This window comes from Pholcus phalangioides, unplaced genomic scaffold, assembly GCF_987345545.1.
Source record: "Pholcus phalangioides strain wild (caught in Gottingen) unplaced genomic scaffold, Ppha-v1.0 ptg000039l_1, whole genome shotgun sequence".
Classification (NCBI taxonomy): Eukaryota; Metazoa; Arthropoda; class Arachnida; order Araneae; family Pholcidae; genus Pholcus; species Pholcus phalangioides.
Genome location: NW_028301625.1, coordinates 17,777,625 through 17,800,448, shown reverse-complemented (window position 1 = coordinate 17,800,448; position 22,824 = coordinate 17,777,625). Strand labels below are relative to the sequence as shown.

The 22,824-nt window shown below is 35.6% G+C and overlaps 1 protein-coding gene across 7 annotated transcripts in view; it reads left to right on the top strand.

Annotated features, from left to right (window-relative positions):
- Positions 1-22,824, top strand: part of LOC149065639 (uncharacterized) — a 232,941-nt gene that overhangs the window by 58,058 nt on the left and 152,059 nt on the right. For all 7 annotated transcript variants that reach the window (XM_089253544.1, XM_089253545.1, XM_089253542.1 and 4 more), the window contains 4 exons: positions 437-564; positions 8,567-8,758; positions 15,113-15,471; positions 20,115-20,292. In XM_089253544.1, coding sequence (XP_089109670.1) covers positions 437-564; positions 8,567-8,758; positions 15,113-15,471; positions 20,115-20,292 — 857 coding nt within the window. The remainder of the gene's footprint in view (positions 1-436; positions 565-8,566; positions 8,759-15,112; positions 15,472-20,114; positions 20,293-22,824) is intronic.

Here is a 22,824-nt window from a genome sequence, read left to right as displayed (position 1 = left end):
TAATCCACACTCTTGAATATAATTTTAACCTTTTAAATGGTTTTTAAAATTTTCTAGATCCGTATTATAACTGCTACATTAGAAGTAAAAGCATGTTAAGAACCCGAGATATTTCAGAGTGACCGAAATAAAGCAGATCAAGTTTGACGAGATATCTCAGGTTTGCTGCTGTAAGGGTTAAGTTGAACCTGACCCAGTAATTTTCTGAAACCCGGTTTGACTTGCTGCACTGAATACTGCTGCAAGAATCACATCTTAAGATTGGTGAACTTGAGACAAAAAACTATAGTGAGTTTTTTAGCCTGGAATCTTCTTATTTTTTGTGTATAATACTTTTATGTGATATAAAATTCTTTTACAAAGTTTTAGTAGTTTTATGTTCATTGCTATTCTTATTTTAATATGATTTCAGTAATGTATGTTTCTTTCTATTCAGAAGAAAAAATTAATGATCAAAAACCACATCATCTGTCCAAATTTGAGAGTGGAACTTTCTTGACTCCACAAATAAGTGAAGGTCATAATCTTGTTTCTGCATACAATTCCTCTTCTGCTCTTCTTCAGGTAAGCAAGAATTCTGGAATAATTTTTTTTTCACAATTTATGAAAAAAACCGCTTTTGATTATTATGTTAGTTATATGCATGAAATTCTAGTTTTTATCTTGGCTTTGTTTTTCAACTCTTTTTTTTAATTTCAAAACATTTTCATTTTTATTAACTTTAGACAGGTATTTCTTAAACTCTATTAGTGATAATTTTCACTAATAATAATATTATAAACCTATATTATCAAATTAATGCTGCACATACCTTGTCTAGTAGTTGCTGCTGTAATTTGTCTATTTCCATTGGGCACCAAACTACCACTTATCCACACTCTAGGTAATTGCTATAAATCCCTTAGATGAAGAGATGGTGCTTAGAGCCTTTAACATTCAAAATCATTCAATATTGACAGCTATATGCATAACAATGGATGCTGTTTGATGTGATTATATTGAGACTCTTTTGTACAATAATAGATTGGCAACAATATCTGAAAAACTCATTATATAAGCAATCAGGTATGAAAATGAGAAACAATTTTATTCAAATCAGAATTTTAGAATATTGAATTCAACCTCAGTTGACTGGGAACATACACTCTATAAGGAATTGAAAAGTGTGTCTCTGATGTATTGGTTAGCACACTTGCCCAGTATGCAAGGGGACACTGGTTCGATTCCTGGAAGAGACAAATTACTTTTCTTTGCAAATATCAGTTTAGGCATAACATCCAGAAAATTCAATTTCTCAACATATTCTTTTGCAAAAAAACAAAGCACCCTTAAAAAATAATCAGATCATCTCAAAATTTTGCCTGCAAATTTCTTTATATCAATTATGCAAATGATTAAATTTTGAAGGCCAATGAATGTGGACTTTGGTCATAGCACTATATGCTATCCAACATTCTATAGCCTCTTCATACCACCCGTGGTACTATCCAACATTCTATAGCCTCTTCATACCACCCGTGGTGCTATCCAACATTCTATAGCCTCTTCATACCACCCGTGGTACTTTCCACTATAACATTGCACTTGGCTGAGGCACGGTTATGCTCACTTTAAGATGCCTGCCTTTAACCCCGAATATTGGCAGAGTCATCTAGAGTGGTGTCACTGCCGATCATCATGGCTGCTAACAGACTGACATCACATAGTGTTCAGCGATTAATCCCACTTCAGTCTTGGAGTAGATAACCATCAAACCTATGTGTGGAAGGGCCAGGGCCAGCGGTCCCAATCATTCTATGTTCCACAGAGGCATACAGTCATTATTACCCCTGGTGTGATAGTGTCATCTCTTACAACAGCAGGGAACAATGCCAGGCCAAATACGACTTGCATATCTCTGGACTGGATCTGTGCTGTTAATAGTTTCCTTTGGCCAGCAAGGTCACCGGACGTTTCGCCAATCAAACATGTGTGGGACACGGCGTAGGCTGCTAGATTCGGGCACCCCAAGATTGCAGATCTGGAGCAACAATTGATAAATGCCTAGCTGAAAATTTATCACAAGATGAGATAAGAAATCTTTATCACCCCTTACATTGACGTATATAAGCATGCATTGCCGTCAGGGGGGGAGGAGGGGGGGGGGGTTTGCACCAATTAGTGATTTGAAAATTCAATGTGCAATTGCTAGCCATCGATGGGTCCTACCTCCAAAAAATCCTTGAATTTTTAATAATTTCATTATCTGTGTATGAGCTTTACGCATATTTAATTTCAATAAAACAGTCACTTTCTTCATGGTGCTTTGTTTTTTTTGCAAAAGAGTGTGTATCTTCCTTCATTTCTAAGGAATGAGTTTCTTGGGGTCACAACAGAGTGTGTGTATATGTTTGTATTTGCGTGTTGTATGTTTATATTTTTGTAAACTGCACTTATTTCAGGGGTGGGAACTCTGCACCAATTGCGCCAAAATTAACATATTGCACCATCCTGCTCCAATGGTGTATTTTCTTATTTTTCTGTGCCAAATAGCGAATTTTGCTTCAGTATGCCGGAATTTCGGAAAGACGCCAAAAAATTTTTGTTCCTGCTTGCCGCGAAATGATTCTTTCCGAGAAGAGCATGCTTTATTCCACTGTACTTAAAACTATGGCCTTATTTAAACTATCGGCCTCTCATCTGGCTTTCCATTGTGAAACCCTAATAATATCTATGATCATGCAACTGAAGATGGTTTGCAATGGTCTTTGAGCTTTAAAGCGCAAATGTGAGTCAGTTTCCGTTTTCAAAAAAAAAGTCACCACTGGAAGCAGCAGAAATTACTGTAGTTGATCGTCATTGCATCAAATCCCAATGTTTTGTGAAAGAAATTTTCATTCCGGGAGTAAAAAGATCATGTCCACTGAATTACGAATGCTAATTTAGAAACTTTGCCAAGTAATGAGCGTTAAATTGTCAATATTGCCAAATAACGAGTGTTAAATCACCAATATATGTCAAATAATGAGTGCTGAATCTCCAAACATCGTGTTGATTCTTCCGAAATTCTCTCCCATTTTGAGACAATTTTTTTCCGAGTGTAAAAATATTGAAAACTTATAGAAAAGTTTTAGCCCATTTGAGGTGCTGCTGTTCCAGACAGCAAATACTGCCCTCAGTAAGCAAAAATCTTAAATAGACTGGTGTGAAAATTTTTATGACAGCCACTCTTTCACACAAGGTGTCAAAAGCCTGTAACATCAAAAACCAAAAACAAGCTGATGAAAAGATGTTTGATAACAAAAGACAGTGCAGTTTTATTTTGAAAATGGGTGAGGGTTAACAAAAATATTCTTGTTAATTTTGGTGCTCCAATTCATAAATACCTGCTCCGAATTCTATATTTTGCTGTTCCAAAACTGGTTTTGTGCAGGGTTGGATTTCTTCCAGAAGAAACTTATTTCTTCTGAGGCAGTGGAAGAAACTGAAAGAAAATAATAATGTGTATATTAGTTATTGTTAGATTATAGTGCATATAGCCTAATTAATGCTTATTATTTCACCTCATTGGTTGTGAAATAATATCAATTAAGTTTTTCTAACATTTAATTTTAAACATCTTACCAGGATTTTCAATATATAACTTTCTAATAAAGTGCATGCATTAAAACAAATTATTTCAATCCCCACACAAAATATTTATTGGAGTATAAAAAATATTATATAATTTATAAAGTTTGATTAATATGTTTGCACAAAATAATTGTATTGCATAAAATAATTGTATTGCATAAAATAATTTTATGGTAAAAATGTGTTAAGAACTTGGAAAAGCTGATGATCAGATTTCCCCATGACGTGGTGTGTGTTACTATTTTCCCACAACTGAGATTTTTTTTAACTGCATGTGTAAAAACTTACATCAGTGATACCATTCAAAGTACTTTTAATCTACTGATATAGCTGGAAAAGAATGAAAATGAGAAACAATTTTATTCAAATCAGAATTTTAGAATATTGAATTCAACCTCAGTTGACTGGGAACATACACTCTATAAGGAATTGAAAAGTGTGTCTCTGATGTATTGGTTAGCACACTTGCCCAGTATGCAAGGGGACACTGGTTCGATTCCTGGAAGAGACAAATTACTTTTCTTTGCAAATATCAGTTTAGGCATAACATCCAGAAAATTCAATTTCTCAACATATTCTTTTGCAAAAAAACAAAGCACCCTTAAAAAATAATCAGATCATCTCAAAATTTTGCCTGCAAATTTCTTTATATCAATTAGCTCTCGTTTGAGAGCCGGATCTCCAAGATGTTACCTACTGCACGTAGCCTTGACAAGGCCAGCTGCTACATTACTTTCCGTTTATCATCAGCAATGAAGTATTTCGACTATGAAGATAAATTAATGCTTTCGATTCCGCACCTGCCAGGAAACAAATTCAGATACTATAAACTATTTCATTTTAAATAACTATTAGCTTATTTTCCCAGCCTAAGGCCAAATGATACGGTAGCAAGACAACAAAACAAAGGATGAGCGCAGTGTGAGAGACAAAGAGGAAGGAATTTATACTCCCATTTCATAAAAATTTTAGGACCACATGTCCTCGCAAGGCCTCTTCGCCTCAACAAAAATATTTGATTTACATACTCATGCGTCACTAAATAATAAACATTAAAAATAATATATTACGTCGGAAATCTGGCAACATGACACAATCGGGAGAGCTGATCAGACTCTTCCGACTATGTAAACAATAACCAAACAAGACAAAAAGAAATGAAATGTTCCGACAGAGGTCTGCAGCCCCCCGCCAAAAACAAGTGAGTACAACTCTATGTTTTCCATACAACGAGACTTGTAATAACTCCCCCGGGAGGTTCTTTAATGGAAATAAAAATATTTTACCGGACAAACCCTTAAGCCTCGTCCAAACTATACAGAATTTGAACCAGACCCCTCCACGAAAATAGCGACATCGTCGTCATAAGGGAAATTAATATATATGGGACATCCTCTGGCCCGTTCTCGTTCGACAGCCGAAAGACCCCACCCGCTGACTGCTGAACTAAGCGAACATTCTGGCCCTTACCGGTTTGCCAGCGGGTCCTCGGGTGGTTTCTGGTAACTGAGAGGTCCCTGGGGTCTAAAATAACTAGGAATTTCCCACATAACGACAAGATCACCATTAACGTAGAGGGATCGGATCCCGATAAGTTACAACGTAGCATTTTGTGGGTCACAGAATCCCTTCAATGTGCCACTTTCCGACTGACTAGAATGTATGGTAATAACTATTATATGACTAGAGGATTATACCTGACACAAATACCCGGACACCAGCCGGAGTAGCCTAGTTTAGAGGATCACGTTTTTACGACATTAGTAACATCACAACAATAAAACATCAACTAGTTGTTAGTAGAGGTTATTCAGCCATCAACCCCACTGAGTGGAGTTAGTAGATCGAACTGCTCAAAGTTAGGAGATTGAATGAGATCGCTTCTGGTTTTTCCAGCCTATTTATAATAGCCAAGAACAGCGGCGCATTGAGAGAATGAGTTTCCTCCGGTGCATTGGGAACACTATGACGTCAATCCTGTTGATTTGTATATCCTAACACAATAGGAATTATTTTGGATATTCTGTATTTCTGGTTGGCAATAGTTCGATAACCGTGAACGAAGCCGGCCGGACTTCACCCATGGTGTCGGTAAGGCTATTGAAGGTGACACCAAGACAAAGGATTGTACATAACCAGCGGAAGTCTGCAGCCCTCCGCTATTTAAACAAGGTAATTGAAAACAATTGCTTCTTTACAAAAAAATAATCATATTCATTGAACATGGTCAATAACATGAACAATAATCATGTTCATCAATGGTCGTTGACACAACTGGATCCTCGCCCGGGGGAAGGAACTAGTGTTAGCTAGTTAACTAGGGGGAGGATTATCGGGACATTGGTATGATGTAACGCGAGACTCAAAGGGGCGATACATTACACATCTCTCAATGACGAACAACTGACAACTACATTGGCTGGAATTGAAGATGCAGTCAACAGTCAACCATTGACAGCTTATACCGAGTTATAAGACAGCTTCAGAGAACCTCTCATGCCTGCCCACTTCCTGATTGGACAACGACTGTCAACCCTTCCTTCTCAGGAAAGTTTTCTACTGCTAACGGTCTAGGGAAATCGTGGTCATTGCAACAAGATAACATGAATGGCTTTTGGAACTGATGGAGGAAAGAATACCTACTAGAGCTGAAGACATTCCACCAAATGAAAAATAAAAACGAAGGTCTTCAGTTATGAGTTGGAAATGTCGTCCTCCTACAGGAAGATGCATGTGGATAAAGGCACACATATCATTCCTCATCAAGGATCATAACCCAACATTCGCTTGTGCGTTCTACGTACAGCCAGTGGAACTGAAATTTGATGACCAATTCAGTTGGCAATTCCTCTGGAGGTTGACCATGGTGGAGAGGATGTTGGGAATAATGTGAGTTTACGTATGTAGGTCACCTTCAGATGATGTGACTTATCTGTCCATGAAACTTGTTTCCCTATATTTTGTTTTCCCTTTATATATGTATCAGTATGTTCTGCTCGTTTGATGCTCATGCATGTCTCGCTTGTATGTTATGTAAATGAAATCATTTTTTTATGTCGTTTGCTCTCCCATAATGCAAAGTCTATTTCGGCCCCCGACAATCATCATCATGTCCTCTCCAGTTTTTTATGTCTTTCTCCACCTATATTTCTACAGGACAATGATCCAAAGCATACTACATGGATTGTGAAGGAATGTCTCTTGTTCAAAGTAACCAAACAACTTCATCTTCTCAGTCATCAGACTTGAGTCCTATCAAACACTTATGGCAGTGTTTCTCAACTGAACGCGTGCATTACGGCTCCTAGGAGCATTACCAACCTTGTCAGGCGAGCTGTAGATATTCATTTGTATGCCTATTTTTGTGGCTATGAATTAGTTCTTTTATGAGTGAAAATATCTACTAAACTATTCTGAGAAGCTGCAGATGAACCATGAATTGGGCAAGAGAGTCACTGGTGAAAAAAAGTTTCAAAACCACTGACTTACAAAATGATTCCAAGAAGAGTTCAGTAATTCAATATTTCCGACACGAAATGTTTGACGAAAACATTGATACAAACATGGTCTGAAATAACACAGCATATGACAGAAAATGTGATCTCCTCACTGCCCAGGATATTGCAGACATCAGTTGACTCTAATGGAGGGCCCACAAAATGTTAAATCATTTTATAATGCTTGAATTGAGAATACTTGCAACTTTTTTTGGTGTGCTTTTATGATGTATATATTTTGTATGAAAATGTTTTCTTTTTTGTGTATGATTTTTTTTTTCTATCAGAAAGACAATTGTATATGCTGAGTGTTTGAGTAAAAAATAATCAGAATCTCAAATCGTTTGATTTTTAAAAAATCCACTATTTTTTAGGGTATAATTTTTGACTGAGTGTATGTCATACACTAATTGAAAAATTTAACTTGTTGCAATAATCTGGGACAAAATTGGGCTGTTTGAGCAAACAATTACACACAACACATGTTTTTTAATCAGTTTAAAAGTACAATGGAATCTCTCAGTAACGAACACCTTTGGGACAGATAATTTTGTCTGTTGATAGATAGTAAAATACATTGAAGATAGTAAAATACCTTGAGATTATTAAAAAAAGTTTCTTTTAATGGGAGTTGTCCATAATGGGAAGTTCCACTGTATATGGGCTCTTTACAATAAGTCTAAAAAAATATTAGGCTGATTAGAAAGTGCTAGATAATTTTTTAATTAGCTGAGCACATAGGAAAATGACCAGATTCTTCGCATCAGCCAGATTTTTCAATTCGCCATAGGCAGTTATGCCTTGAAGAGTGTCTGAAAGGAATAAAAGTTCTATGATTTACTCAAAAATCAAAGTAAAATGTAGAAAAATACCATTAAAAAATGCAAATTTAGCTGTGATGGTAGCACCTACATAAAATAATGATTGTGTGTTGTAAATATAAAAATTATCAATTTTATATGGCTCTGAATAAAAGAATTTTAACATCTGAATAGAAATTCGTGGAGTTGCAAGTGATTGAAATTAGTAATTTTAGAATGTGTAAAAAGTGGCAAATATTAGGAAGTTTGAAACTATTCAAGAGTTCCAAAAAGTGGCAAGAATATCAATCTCAGAATATATTTTCATTCAAAATTTATAAGGGTAAATTTTGTTATAGAGAGAGGTGACACAGTTTACTGATTTTTATTTTGCAATTTGTGGGGGGGGGGGACATAAAAGAGTTTTGATTTTTATCTTTCTGCGAATTATTTTATGAGGTGCTACTGTAATAACCAAATTTTCTTCCTTTTGTTTTTTTTTCATATTTTGCTCTTTACTTCTTTCTGATATCTGAGAAACTCCTGGTATATGATGTTTGTTCAATAGAATCAAATAATTTCTTTCATGTTTTTGATTTTTTGAAAAAAATTTTAACACAAATTTAGTTCAACTCATTTTTTATTTTTATTTTATAGGTTTTAGAAGGTGATTTAGATAAGATGCATTTGTTCTCTTATAATGTCCCAGCTGATTGTGAGATTATCATATTATCAGATAAACTTATTTTTGTAACTCAAAGAAATTTAGCCACCAAAGATAGTTACCAGACACATCTGAAAATACTTTCACGCAAGTTTTCTGAGATTAGTCCAGAAAATACGAAAAAGGTAATTTGCTGTCTTTTAAATTTAAATATATGTGTTAAGTACATAATGATAGAATTTTTGCTTTCATTCACATTTTGCAATTCCAATGTTAAGTTTTACCTTATATTCAATGTGCTTTGCAAATTTTGAACTACCGCGTTCAAAAAATATTTTTATTATTGAGGCTTAGTTAGGCTTAATATTATGAATCCATGTATACTGTGGCACAAATGCATACCTCCTCAAAAAAATACCAATTCATTTTCTATACAATCAACTCAAATTTGAGTGATTTGAAATTCAAGCAGGTTATAAAAAATTTTAATATCATAAATTAATATAATTTTATTTATTATTATAATAACTATTTAATCTCATACACACACACAAGGAAATTAATATAGACAATAAAATTAGTATTTTCATTTGTTTTATAAAACTTAAAACTGTTGCTTTCTTGAATTAATTTTGTTCCACTTTACCAAACAATTCAATGAATATGCCTTTATCTCTTCATAATAATTCAATTATTTCACATCTGATCAATAATTTCCACAATAGTAAGTTGTGTGAGATACACTGGTGTAAGAAATTAAGAGAATTCGCAGACTTGGTCGATTATCTCTAGAACTACTGTACCGATTTTAATGAAATTTGATATGTACATACATTGATACAATACAAAACAAATAACCATTCAATGATGGTGTAATACACACGTATGATCGTGCGTAACATTCGTTGGAGTCGGATGGTATGAAACAGCGGTTGCAGAATAAACAAAAAAATGGGTTAATAGATGGGTTAATAGGGGGTAATGGTCCCTTCTTACAGATATACAGGTCTCGCAGCATGATTTCATACTTGAAATAACGCAGTTTATCATTTCCTGTGGCAATTGGTCCCACTCGTTCAGCAACGCTGTTTTCATTCCCTGTATGGTTCCCGGAGGGGGGTTGCGAGTTGCAATTGCCCTCCCCAGAGCATCCCAGACATGCTCTATAGAGTTAAGGGCTGGAGATCTGACTGGCCAATCCATCCGGCGAATATCCTCACTCTCCAGAAAATCGTCGAGCAGAAGAGCTTTATGTGGCCTCGCGTTATCGTTCATTAAAATGAACTCAGGGCCAACTGCACCCCTGAAAAGGCGAACATAGGGCTCCAAGACCTCATCCCTATACCTCACACCAGTCACAGTGCCTCTTTCAAAGACATGGAGAGGTATGCGGCCATCCAACATGATGCCCGCCCAGACCATTAAACCTCCACCGCCATAATGGTCGATTTCGCGGACATTGGAGGTTAGGCAGCGGGTCCCTGGTTCTCTCCATATGAACGAACGGCGAGAATCTGTGGTTAGGCTGAATCGGGACTCATCAGTGAAGAGAACGGTCGCCCATTGATCCATACTCCAATCTCTATGCTCTCTGCACCATGATAAAGGGATTCTCCTGTCCGTAGAAGTGAGCGGGACGCAAACAGCAGTTCTTCTTGCCAACAACCTTCTCTCATGAAGTCTTTTGGAAACAGTCACTCTTGATACATGGGTTCCTGTGGCTGCATACAAGTCACGAGATAGCTGAGAAGCTGTAGCGCTCCTGTTAAGCCTCGCTATAATCGACAAATGGTGATCTTCTCTGGCCATCGTGGCTCTTGGCCGACCTTGCCCAGACTTTCTCTCGATGGATCCGGTATCCTGGAACTGTTTCCATAAGTTACACACGACGCTGGGAGTTAAATTGAACTCTCTACAAAGCTGGACTTGAGATTGGCCTGCTTCTAGCCTCCCCACAATTCGCCACCTCATTCCATCATCTAAACGTTGGTGGTTACTCATTTTTACTGTTACAATTTGAAATTAACCGATTGCTGCAAAATAACACCAAGAAATTCGCTGAGGTGTGCTAGCGAACGAAATGCGTCTTAACTTACGCGCTCTTATAAAGCCTGTTTCTCTACTGGCTCCGCCTACACACACGCTCACGTATTTGACGTACAAGATTTGTATTTTTGTCTAGAAGCAGTGGTTTTACATTCAGTTCAGTTCTTTTCATGAAATTCGATAAAATATGCAAATTCTCTTAATTTATTTCACCAGTGTATAATGTTTATTAATCTCACATAAATATTGAGATTAATAAATGATATCAGCTGCTTATTCCACTATTCTGGAATTGGAATACTTGTTAGGCTGTTCTAAGAAAATTTCTGAATAATTCCTTGCCTATGTTTAGTCTCCATTACAGAAACGGTTTGTGATCATCTGTTGCAAAAGTTGTTTCCATGCATGCAAAAAAACACAATTATGACCTCAGTTATTCATGAGGCATCAAGGAGATTTATTCTCATATGCATATTGAAATTGATACTGCATAACATTTTCCAAAGCATTTGATAATGATGACAAATGTTTGTGTGTGATTTTACAATACACCTCAGTCCATACCTTAAACAATGGAAGGCATATCAGGTGTAAAATATACATAATCTCACAGCATTTTGACTGAAAAGTGTTGAGACGTGGGGGTGCAATTTTAAATAAACACTAAACCACATTTCTCTATGCAAGTTGTATAATTTCTGGTGTTAAAAGTTGTAAAATATCTTTCAAATGGCATATTTTAATATTTATATCTGATGTTAATCAGTTTTAAATTGCGCAAAAATATTTAACACTAGAATGACGGATGCAGTTATTTTGACCATAAAGCTACTTTGATAACAAGCAATGCTTATGCAATTACAACTAAACGGTTTAACTCAGGTTATTGAAATTTCATGACTTTTCCCATCTTGTTGAAGCATTCAAAATGTAAAAATATGAACATTCTGTGTTTTTAGTTTAGAGATAAAATGAAGTTTTCTACCTAGAACGATGATAGCAGTGATTTTGAACACTTTAGATATATTGCACTAATATAGTTATAAAACTTTTTGAAATGGAAACTTTTTTTCAGCGAACATAAATACTAGAAGAACAGATGTTCTGTCATGGTGTTTTCTTTTTTCTAGTACCAACTTTGTACCATTTAAAGGTACACTTTTGAAGAACCTCCTCGTCGTCAAATGTTATTCAATTCATTTTGCGTTTTTATGGATCTTGATATTTTTTTTGCATCACATTCTCTAGAAAAATGTCGCACAAAGAAAAGCATAATTTTTTATTATTTTACCCATTGCCTCTACGAGGGTGGTACTGACAGGGCTCCAGACCTGGGATAATTAAAATAATTTTTTGTGTCTTCACACCATAAATACATTATAGAGGGGCACTGGGCTCACCAAAGGTCCCAGCTGAGGTGCCCTGCTGCAGGACATGGGAGCCACGATTTTACAAAATTTTGTAGTTTAGACTGAGTTGTTAAAAACAATACATTTACCCTCATTCTCGATCTATTACTTTCCCTTCCTTTTTTTTTTGAAAATCATTGGTTTATTCTTCAACTGAAGAGAACATTAGAAATGATTAAAAATTGATGTCATGTTAAAAATCATTTTTTCTATTCATTTTGTACATGGTGAAAAATCTGATGAAAAGGTGTGCTGAAATCTGTGTGTTTGTTACTAATTTTGAAACCATGAGAGATCTCATATTTGAAGGAACAGCTCAATTCAAAATTTATTTCCATCAATACAGAATCCCACAGTGATGGAGATATATTTATCGTTGTTACCAAATCATAGAGAACCTTTTCCGAATTACAGCAGTAATGAGCTGATCGCATTGAATCACTCTCATTATCTACAGTGTGTAGGCAGAGAAAATCTAGTTCTTGCATAACCATGCATAGATAGTTGCCAGAAATTATGAAATTTTATTACTCTACTAATTAGTACCATTGATTTTTTTCGATAAAATGAATTCATTCAGTGCAAGATGCAATTGACATTGAAAAGCTGTCTCATCAATGTACTTTACATTACTCATTATTTCTGGGCTATTCAAGATTTTCATTTCGCCCATCAATCTCTTGGTCATGGGGGGGGGGGGGGCTCAATTGCTTTTAAAACATACCTCAATCCTAATATGTGTACATTCATCTTAACTAAACCCCGAAACTTCTCCAACTCCTAATCCCATCTCGTCTGCAATCACCACAAAATTTGTTAATCGCGACAGTACCCAATTGTCCAGGGAAAATATGTTGTAAAAGTTTGTATGTTTTTTTTCTTGACACAAAATAAAGTGTTCGAGACTCTGCCTCGAAGCTGGGCTGGAAGAGATCTCAGCAACAGGATAAGTCCAGTGGCAAAGTTCTGGCGTTCATTCATTCAGTGGACTATCAAGTGAAAATTCAGCAACAAAAAATAAGAGCTGAAGAATTGCATTAAAAACCTATACTGGCACAACATTGGTGTTTATTATACTCCTAGTCAGTTTGACTCGAATTCCAAAAAGAATGGGAAAAATATCAAATGGGGGAAAAAAAAGTCACAAAAATATGATAAAGAAATTGAATATATGCAGTTCCAGAAAAAAAATCTGTAAAGAAAAATAATTCATGTTGAATTTTTTGCGGTCAAAATGACTGTTTCCATCATTCTAGATAATTTGTAATTTCCATTGTTCTGTTGTTAAAAGATTGAATTAAGTGGAATGTTTCCACAGTAAATTGAATAAGAAACTTAGGCCCTCCTCACATGGGGAAACTAAAGTCCGGCAACTAATAAGATAAACCGTTTCCAGAAGACTAACACGTATATCTCTATGGAATCCATCACACGAGGAAATTGGCATATTAGTGACGGAATATCAAACGTGTCTGGCGATTGGCATGTTAGTCGCTGTCAACTTTGCAAAAATTTGTTGCGAAAACCGCCTACTAGCATTCCTTCATATTTTCGTCATTTGACTATGGGTAACCCAGCGCTAAATTTAAAATTCATTTTGGAAATTGAAAAGCAATCCATAGTAAATAGAGTTATCAGTTGAAATTATATTTAAAAAAAGATATCACAGAAAAAGCATTGAATGAAATTTCAATAGAATTTCAGCTCACAGGTATTTAAATTTATATTATTTTGAAATTATAATGAAATCAGCTATATCTGAATCGTTTTGAAACTGTGGGTGCTCATCTTTAGTTTTATATCAGAAATTTTATTTTCTGAATCAATTCTGGGGATGCTTTAATCCATGCCACAAATTACGAGGGGTGCTCCAATGGCACTGAATGAAATGGTAAACCAGGCCTGTCATTTCAACTTTTTCGGGGGGGCAGCACGGCGGCAAATATACACCATTTCTAGTGTATCTTTATTTTTAGCTCGTGATCTCCCCAAATGGTGGGTCTGTGGTAAACACATGAGCCCTCCCGGGCACAGCCCCTGGGGGGGGGGGGTTCAGAAGAAGATGGGGCGTCGTGAAAATTACATCTGGTAAAAAAACAAGACTTGGGGTCCCCATGATGCTCTTAAGATGGCCCTGGGTAAGAACCTATAGGAATTTTCAAATTACTGTCTACTTTCACAACATGCATCTAAACAAGTGCATGTTCTATAGGGATGTTCTCTGATTTTCCCCCTCGCTTGGAATGTCTGTAATTTAGGTCACGTACATGCACATCTGTGTTTGGGAGTATTCGGGGAAAGTCATTCCCTGAAAATAAACAATTCATGTTTGTCTCTAGTTTTGCCTAAAGTTTACTTTTTGCCTCTCGGAACTGTAGCTTTTGCCATTTCATCTCATGAAACTACTCAATATCCTGTGTGACAATACTTTAACTAATAAAAATGTAATAATAAATTCAACATATATCAACCTCTCATATACATGAGGCATATTTATTGAAGAAAAACAGACATTTTATTGCCAATTTTTTTTCCATTGAAATCACTCAAAACAAATGAAATTATACTAAAAAATTATATTATTTTTTACCATTTTATTGTCATTTCAAAATGATATCAATTTAAATAAAGAAATGTATATTTACCTGTGAGCTGAAATTCTGTAGCTATTTCACATATAATAGAAATTATTTTACTTATTTCTTTGTAACGATTATTTATTTTTGATAAAATTCGATTTTTCCTATCCCGGTTAACAAGATAGTACCAGAAGATAAGGAGAACTATAGACTGTGCTGTTTTTACTTAGTTTCCTGGGCTTTGAATATTTTTTTAGTAGCGCCGTGTGAAAGAGAATGGACAACTCGACTCGTTCAAGTCAACTCGAGCTCGACTTCAGTTTCCCCGTGTGAGGAGGGCCTTAAAGAGAATTGATATAATTCAAGTTATTCAGAAAATAACTTTTTTTCTTACAAGTTCAAATGTATTAAATTAGTTTATATTTTGTAAACTTTTTTGAAATAAAAACATATAAATTGTTTTTCTTTTATTGGCTGCAACAGTGAATTGTAATATTTTTTGTAGCGAGAGCATCAAAATGCTGAGATTCAAAACTTCTTCTTTGATGGCAAGGTTTTAGCGCTGTACAGACATTCACTTAAAGAGAAAAGCTCTATGAAAGAAGAATATTCTTATGCCCCATTTGTTTTTCACCAAACAAGTAAAAAGAGCAACATAAGTAAAGAGAATAAAGAAACTGACTTCCAAGTAATTGAGAATGCTAGTAGTAGTTTGCTAGAGAACATTATCTGCACTACAAGCTATGGAAGTGGTTCAGAAAATGCTATGGAAAAAAAATCTTCTATTGAATTTACTCAAAGTGTAAGCAGTCTTGATGGATGTTACATAATTCAAGATAGCGGTGTTTGGGAATGCAGGTTGAGGTAGGTTGTCAACCTTGTGATTACTTACTTATAACCATAGCTTGTCTCAAAAGTATGAAGATAAATTTTCTTAAATAAGAAATCAAGCATTTCAAACTTTGATTTCAAATTTTTTCTACATTATATAATCTCATGTTGATAAAGCCATTTCACAATTGATTAACAGAATTTTTCTCAGAAACTAAATCAATGAAGATTAAAAAATTTAAAAAAAAGACTGTCTCAAAAGTGTGTAAACGTCAGCATAATTTTAATGTTCGTTTTTTAACAGTTGTTTAACAAATTGTTTGAAATACTTGATTCAGCATGCTGAAAAGTTATTTGTGACATCAGGGTTTCGGGTGGAAACTTGACTTTTGGTCTCACCTGGATATATAAGAAAGAAATCCAGACATAACCTGCTTCATATAATTTGCTGCTTCAATGCAGTAATACTTGAAAACTGAGACATTGGGGGAATGAATACGAAGTGATAATAGACCCCTAAATGTTTTCTATTGAATTTATGTCCGAGCTCATAGAGAGCTGACCATTCCAATTCACATCATTTACTAGCAGTAAACCTTGCACTGTTGGATGTAGATCTAGGAATAGGGGTGTTGACCTGCTGAACAAACTAACTAACAATGGCCTTCTATTGTGCTCCTGATTGAAAGTAGAGTTTCAAGAATGTTCTGATATTCTTTGAACTTCTGCTGAGACCACACAATTAACTAATACTGATTGTTTCAGTGAATCTAAATATGTTCTCTATTCCATAACAAATTGTCCTTGCTGCTGGTTTATTTTGTCACCAAATTTTTTTGGACTGCACATCGTTGGATTTGTGAGAAGTTTTTTTTATTGCTCTCAATTTTTTAAATTTTTTTTGCGTATTTTCGATCGATTTAATTTGTTTACTCGCTCTCATCGCATTTTTCATTGTACTTTTGCCAGGTTTGTGTTTTTCCCACTTCTTTGATGTGAATTCGTGGGTATTTTGGACATTAGTGTTAGCAAACAGTGTATACTTTTCCCCGGCTACTCTCAGTAATTTTTGTTTTTTCCATTTAGCCCTATTGTTTTAGTGTTAGTGAATAGAGATAGTTAGCTAATTCTAATAAGTATAAATTGTACTTTGTAGCTTAATACTTTTTTGGGTGTGTTGTATTCTTTATGTACATAAATATTTTCTTCGTAATTTAGTGTTGAGCATTTTATTTTACTTAATTTTTTCGTATAATGACTTATATTTTGCATTGCAATGTATTTTACGTTATTTTCATTTCCTGTTTAGTTTCTCATTTGCCTATTTTTTAAGTATTATTATCTAGTTTTAGCAATAGCATTAGTATACCTAGACTAGTGTTGTGTAGAACTTGCAATGTGAGGTTTCCCTGATCTAAGGATATAGTAGCTGATAGTTTCAATTGTAAAGGGTGTTTGGATAGGACAAGGATGGAACTTGAGGTCGAAGCATTACGGGAAAAAGTTATGGTTCTAAAAATCCTGGTTATAACGTAGCCCCTTGTCGTCGAGTCGCCTGTTGATGGAGAAGCAATCTCCACAAACAACAACAGTTTAGAGGGCGAATGGGTGGTCGTGGATGAGGTAGAGGGGTATAGTGATAGGGGTTTAATCATCGACAATTCTATGGTTAAGGAATAGAGTAGGGATTTTTGGGGTTTCGAGCTCTGTTGTCTTCCTGGGGGGGGGGAAGATTAGCAATGTTTGAGATGGTTTTCATCACTGAAAGTTGCCCTTGCAGGTGATTCTGTGGGTGGAAACAAATCGGGTAGGAGCAAATATTAGTGGGTGTCTGTCAGATTACCGGGATTTACTATTATCCACTAGGGAGGAGAGTTCAGATGTGGCAGTGATTCCAGTGCTGTCAAGGGATAGTAGTGGGTATAGGAGTAGGATCCACCAATTCAATTTAGGCCTGAAAGACATTTGCTCCTCTCTTGGGTGTCATGTACTTGGAGCTTTCCACATTTACCGATAGGTGGCTTCATTGGCATGGGATCCATCTAACTAGGAGGGGGGTTTGGGAGGTTTACGATAGGCTTAGATCAGGTTTCTAACTCCCAGACCACGTAGTCAGGAATGCAGGTTAGTTAATGATAATCACAATAGTACTGACGGGGAATTACCCACCTCTGACTTGGATGGCTTCTCAATTCACACTAAATCACCAGGCAAATTAAAATGCGTGCTAATAAATGCCAGGAGCTTGGGTAATGAGGAAGATTTTTTAGAAACTATGATGGTTGTGGAGGGCCTGGATCTTATAGCCATTACAGAATCTTGGGCAAACAATGGGGATGAATCTTTCTTACACATCTCAGGATACGATATTTTTTTGAGAAATAGATCTGATAGGAAAGGGGGAGGAGTGTTGATATATGTGAAATCATGTTTGGATCATGTCATCAGGATAGAGAGTGTAACATGCAGTGAAGTGATATTGAAACTATATGGGTTGAGCTTGAAAACAAAAGACATCATAAACTCTTATTGTTGGGGGTTTGTTAGAATCAGCAATTTTTTGTATCAGCATGTATCATAAGCCACCAGGGGTACTGCTATTTTGGATTTAGTTCTTACTAGTTTTGGGGATCTTGTTTAACATGTTTTGGTGGAGGACGAGTTTTCTAACTTACGGGACTGTGAAAATGTGGCTGCTATTGTTAATGGCTGTTTGTTTTCTGGAAAAAAGCAACTAAAATTTGCGATCTATACAACATGTAAAATTATAGTCATATAATTAAATAACATAGTCTATTCCATAATTGATTATGATAATTACATAATTTATTATATTAGAATATATCGATACTAATGTTATAATAATTGATTAATCAAAAGGCCTGCAACTAGAGGGAAATCAGGTGGATCTTTTGCTCTGGGTGCCGGACAAATTTAAATATATTAAACTATCCCTTGAAACTCTCCTTCAGCATTACAAGGGGGCGTCGAAATGTGTGCTTGCTCTGAGTGACCAAGCATCTGTTTGCGGTCATGTTAATCAATCTACAGCACTATTTTGGCATCCTAAAATAGTCTTGCAGTGCTGAGACAGAACACATCAGAAAAGACTTGGTTAGAAAAACTCATATGGAGAGACCAAGACAGTGTACCGGCAAACGCCCGAGTGGCATGGTGGTAAGATGCTCATCTACCACTGTGAACGTTGCTGTCATGGTCCTGGGTTCGAATCCGAGGGAGGATATAGATATTTTCCCTAACGAACTTGAGGCAACCACAGTTAGACAGCGCCTTAATTTCCAACCCATCTCATTAATGGCAGTAGGGCGCGGTAGCCCAGGTCGATAAGATACTCGCCTAAAGTACCAAAGGATGTTTAGAGGTGTCGCGAGTTCGATACCCGGTTCGTCCTTGTCAGAAAACTTTCCTGACACAGGGGTACAACAAAGACAGCGACGTGACCGCAGAAAAAATTGCTACCCCCATCGAGGGGTTAGTGCACCAACCTCTCGATGAGTATAAAAAAAGAAGCCTGCTGTTCAGATTCGGCAATAAATTGTAGGTCCCGGTCTAATTAGCCCTCGTGTGCAGAAAATGACCGTGGTGCGACAAAAATGATCAAATTAATTAATATTGCAATATGGCCAGAGTTGGTGTTTCGTGAAGTAGTAGTGTACCAGCAACCCCCAAATATTTCTTTACTCTCACCCACAATCCACTAGATCATACATGCTTGAGGTGTAGCCTTCCAAGTCATCTGATGTGGCCCACAATCTCAACCGTAATTTTTGAAGAATGAACTAAAGTGGACATTCTCAGATCACTTCAGTGAGCCACAGCACATTTACAGATCAGTTAAGTGACTAGGGGTGCTATTCCAGATCACTTAATTGACCCTTTGCACATTTACAGATCACTTAAGCAGCATGCAGCACAACTGTAGATCACTTACGTGGCCTTTCCCCCCCTCTCCACTGCATTCAATATACCCATCTAGCATTTGTGCCCAGAAAAAGAAAGCATACATATCCCCCATTCAGTTTGGGTGAAAAAACTTGCAATTATTTTTCTCGTAGTTGTATGCATATTTTTTCTAAGTATGTCTAAAGTGGCCGTTATTTGGAAATCATTCTTCAGAAGTTATCTGTAATGTTTGAAAGCCCAAAGCGAAATAACAAAAGTTACTAAGAATACCCTGAAAAAAGTTCTAGACTGCTTGCTAACGCTAATGTCGAAAACACCCCTGAAAAGTATATCTGAAGCAGTAGGAAAAATACAAAAATATGGCAGAAAACGAAGAACCAAAATATTCCTATAACTATAATGGATTAAATCGTATCCTAAAACTAACTATGCAATTATATTCTATATAACTATATATTATAATTATCAATCATGGGTTATTAGGATTAAAGATTCAAAAGTCCCAATATGTATTGTATGTGAGAAAATTCTTGATAAAGAATAAAAATTTGTGAAGTTTATATGGAGATCATGAATGCATTATTTCCAACCAATGCAGAAATAACCAGTTTGTATTTTTTGTTCTACACACGATTTTTTATATTATTTGACAGTCACTTTGATAAAGATCTCTTTCATAAATTTCTAAGAAAGTAGATAATTTTATTCCTCCTACGTATTTTTCTCACTATAATGATTTATTTTTGTTCCAGATTTCCTCCTGAATTTTTATTTCTCAGCTTGACAACAATTCCAAGTGATTTGCCTTTGGCTGAAAAGCTAGGTGTTATGCTTGGCTTAGAGATACATAAAGTGTATGAAATCGCAGCTGAAATGCAACTTGCAAATGGGCATTTTGCACAAGCTGTACATCTTTATCAGTTATCAAAAGTAAGGAAGTAAAATAGAGAGTTTGCTATCATATATTTTTAAAACCTAGCATTTTAGGTCAAAAGAGCAATCAATGTGCTATATAAGTAGGCTGACCATATTTTTCCGAGAGAAATACGGGACATCGGGATTCCAAATACGGGAAAATGCGGAACATCGCCAATTATTGCCAAAAACTACGCCAAAACCAAACAAAGTTGCCAAATATTGTTGAAATTACTAAAAATCACAATGGCGGGAAATGATGCATTACAAATGTATTCCATGGAAAAAAACCGTTCACCATGGCGAATGTGGGAGATTAATATTCTCATATATAGTTGTAATTATCATAAAATTATTTATGAGTTGAAAAATAATCTCAATGTTTGACTTCAATAAAGAATAAAAATTCAAGTAGGCTTCGTGTAAAATACGGGAAAAACCGGGACACTTTTTCCAAAAAGTCGGGACGGCCAAAAAGACAGAAAATACCGGGACTGTTCCAGGAAGTATGGTCACCCTATATATAAGCATATTTTTTAAATCTGAATCATAAAAGTTTATTACATTTTTTGCTTGTTAGATTTCATAACTTCGAAAATTTTAATTTGAAAGTATTATATCACTTATTTTTTAACATCTGGAAATAATTAAAATTATTAAACTAAACATGATATCATGCAAAAAAAATATTGCCCATCTGTCTGACAATGATAAGATCAAGTAAAATAAGCATGCGCTTAGGGCATCGGGAGAAGAGGGCCACCACAAAAAGTTGTCAAATTATATTTTTTGTTACGTAATGCGCAATTTTCTCCACAGTATCAACCATTCAGTTGAAAATCCTCAAAGATCATACTGGAAATTAAAATATCTTGAAATTTTTCTTTGACTTAAGATTAGACACATATGTTATTTCCACAGCAACAATATTGAAATCTGAAATCTAGAGAAACTGATAGTATCGCAAATAAGAGTTCACGTTAATGCTGAGTTTTTGAAATGACATGTTACAAAATTTTCATAATTTAAGCCAAAAGGTCAATCCTATGTACACTCTTGATAGGCTCCCGGCAAAGCAATCTTTCTGAGGCCCCATCTAAAATACCTGCCTTCCAATTTGCATACATACTCTCGAATATTGTAACCAGATGCAATGGTCATGAGGACTTCTTGTCACTTCATGGAAACGTCGCCAGGTGGTCCCATGCATTGAAAAGGCACTGAGTAAGCCAAGTTATGTGGAATAAGGACATGAACTTAAAATGTGCAGATCTGCAGGTATACTCGTATATGGATCATAAGTGGATCAACTGTGTATTTGCCCCTCTTTAGAAGCAAAAAACATGCTACTAGATCTAGATTGCAAACAAACTCTGAAAACATATCAGAAAGGAAAGGTACCCAGTGATGGTGATTTATCAAAAATAAGGTACAGTAGAATCTCAATAATTTGAGTCCAGAAAGTTCGAGTTTCCGGATAATCTGAAGTATGCTGAGAAATTGAATTTTCTGCATGTTAATGCCGAAACTGATATTTGGAAAGAAAAGTGATTTGCCTCCTCCGGGAATCAAACCTGGATCCCCTTGCATACCGGGCAAGTGCGCTAACCAATACACCAGAGAGACACTTTTCAATTCCTATATTTCAAGCCGAAAAAATACCATCTCTGCAATCTGAAGTATGTTGAAATTTTTCAAAATTCCTTCTCAAAAAACCTCACTCTTTCCGTTTTTTTTGCCAAGAAAACATGTTCTGTTTCATTTTTTCTAAGAATGCCAGAAGTTTTACTTTTAAGATAACTCGCAGTGTATCTCTGTCTGTGAATAAAGGGGAAAGGGGGGAAGGGTCTTAATCCCTGTTCTAGGATCTTCTCTCTCAGCGTGGTCTCAGGCCAGAATTTTTCAGAGATTCCTCTATAGCATATTTATAGTGTAAAAAAATATTTTCATATCAGCAGTGTGAGAGCCCCTGTTATCAGAGGATGGATTTTGGCAGCCCTAATCTAATGAAGTATGCCAGTGAATCAAGAATTAAAATTTTCAGAGTTAATACTAATATATAGGTTCAAAGAAAACAAGTTAGAACAATTTTATCAGATATAAGCACCCTGGGATGGACCTCGTGTTTTCTTGATTTTTAGTACACAATATATATGGTATATTTAGAATAAAATAAATATAGGGAGATCCCCGAAAGTTGTTTTCGGGGGTTCAGAGTGCTTCAGCTTTTTGGATCACGGGATATTTCCCTCTTTTTTAAGGGACATAACCAATATGGTAACCAATATGGCGACTTCCTGTGCAACTGATGAAAGAAACAAATCTAAATAAAGAAACATAGAAATGAACCCCTTTTTTAAATAGGAGCTAGATATTTCGAAAAAAAATTTTAAGTTCAAGTTATTGATCTGCTGGTTTTTACTTCAAAAATGCTTGATTAAAGCTGCAGAATTCCTTGAATGTAATTTATACAAGCCCATAATTAATTTCAAAACATGCTAACTATATAGATTGATGCAATTGAATATTATAAAACAATACAGAGAC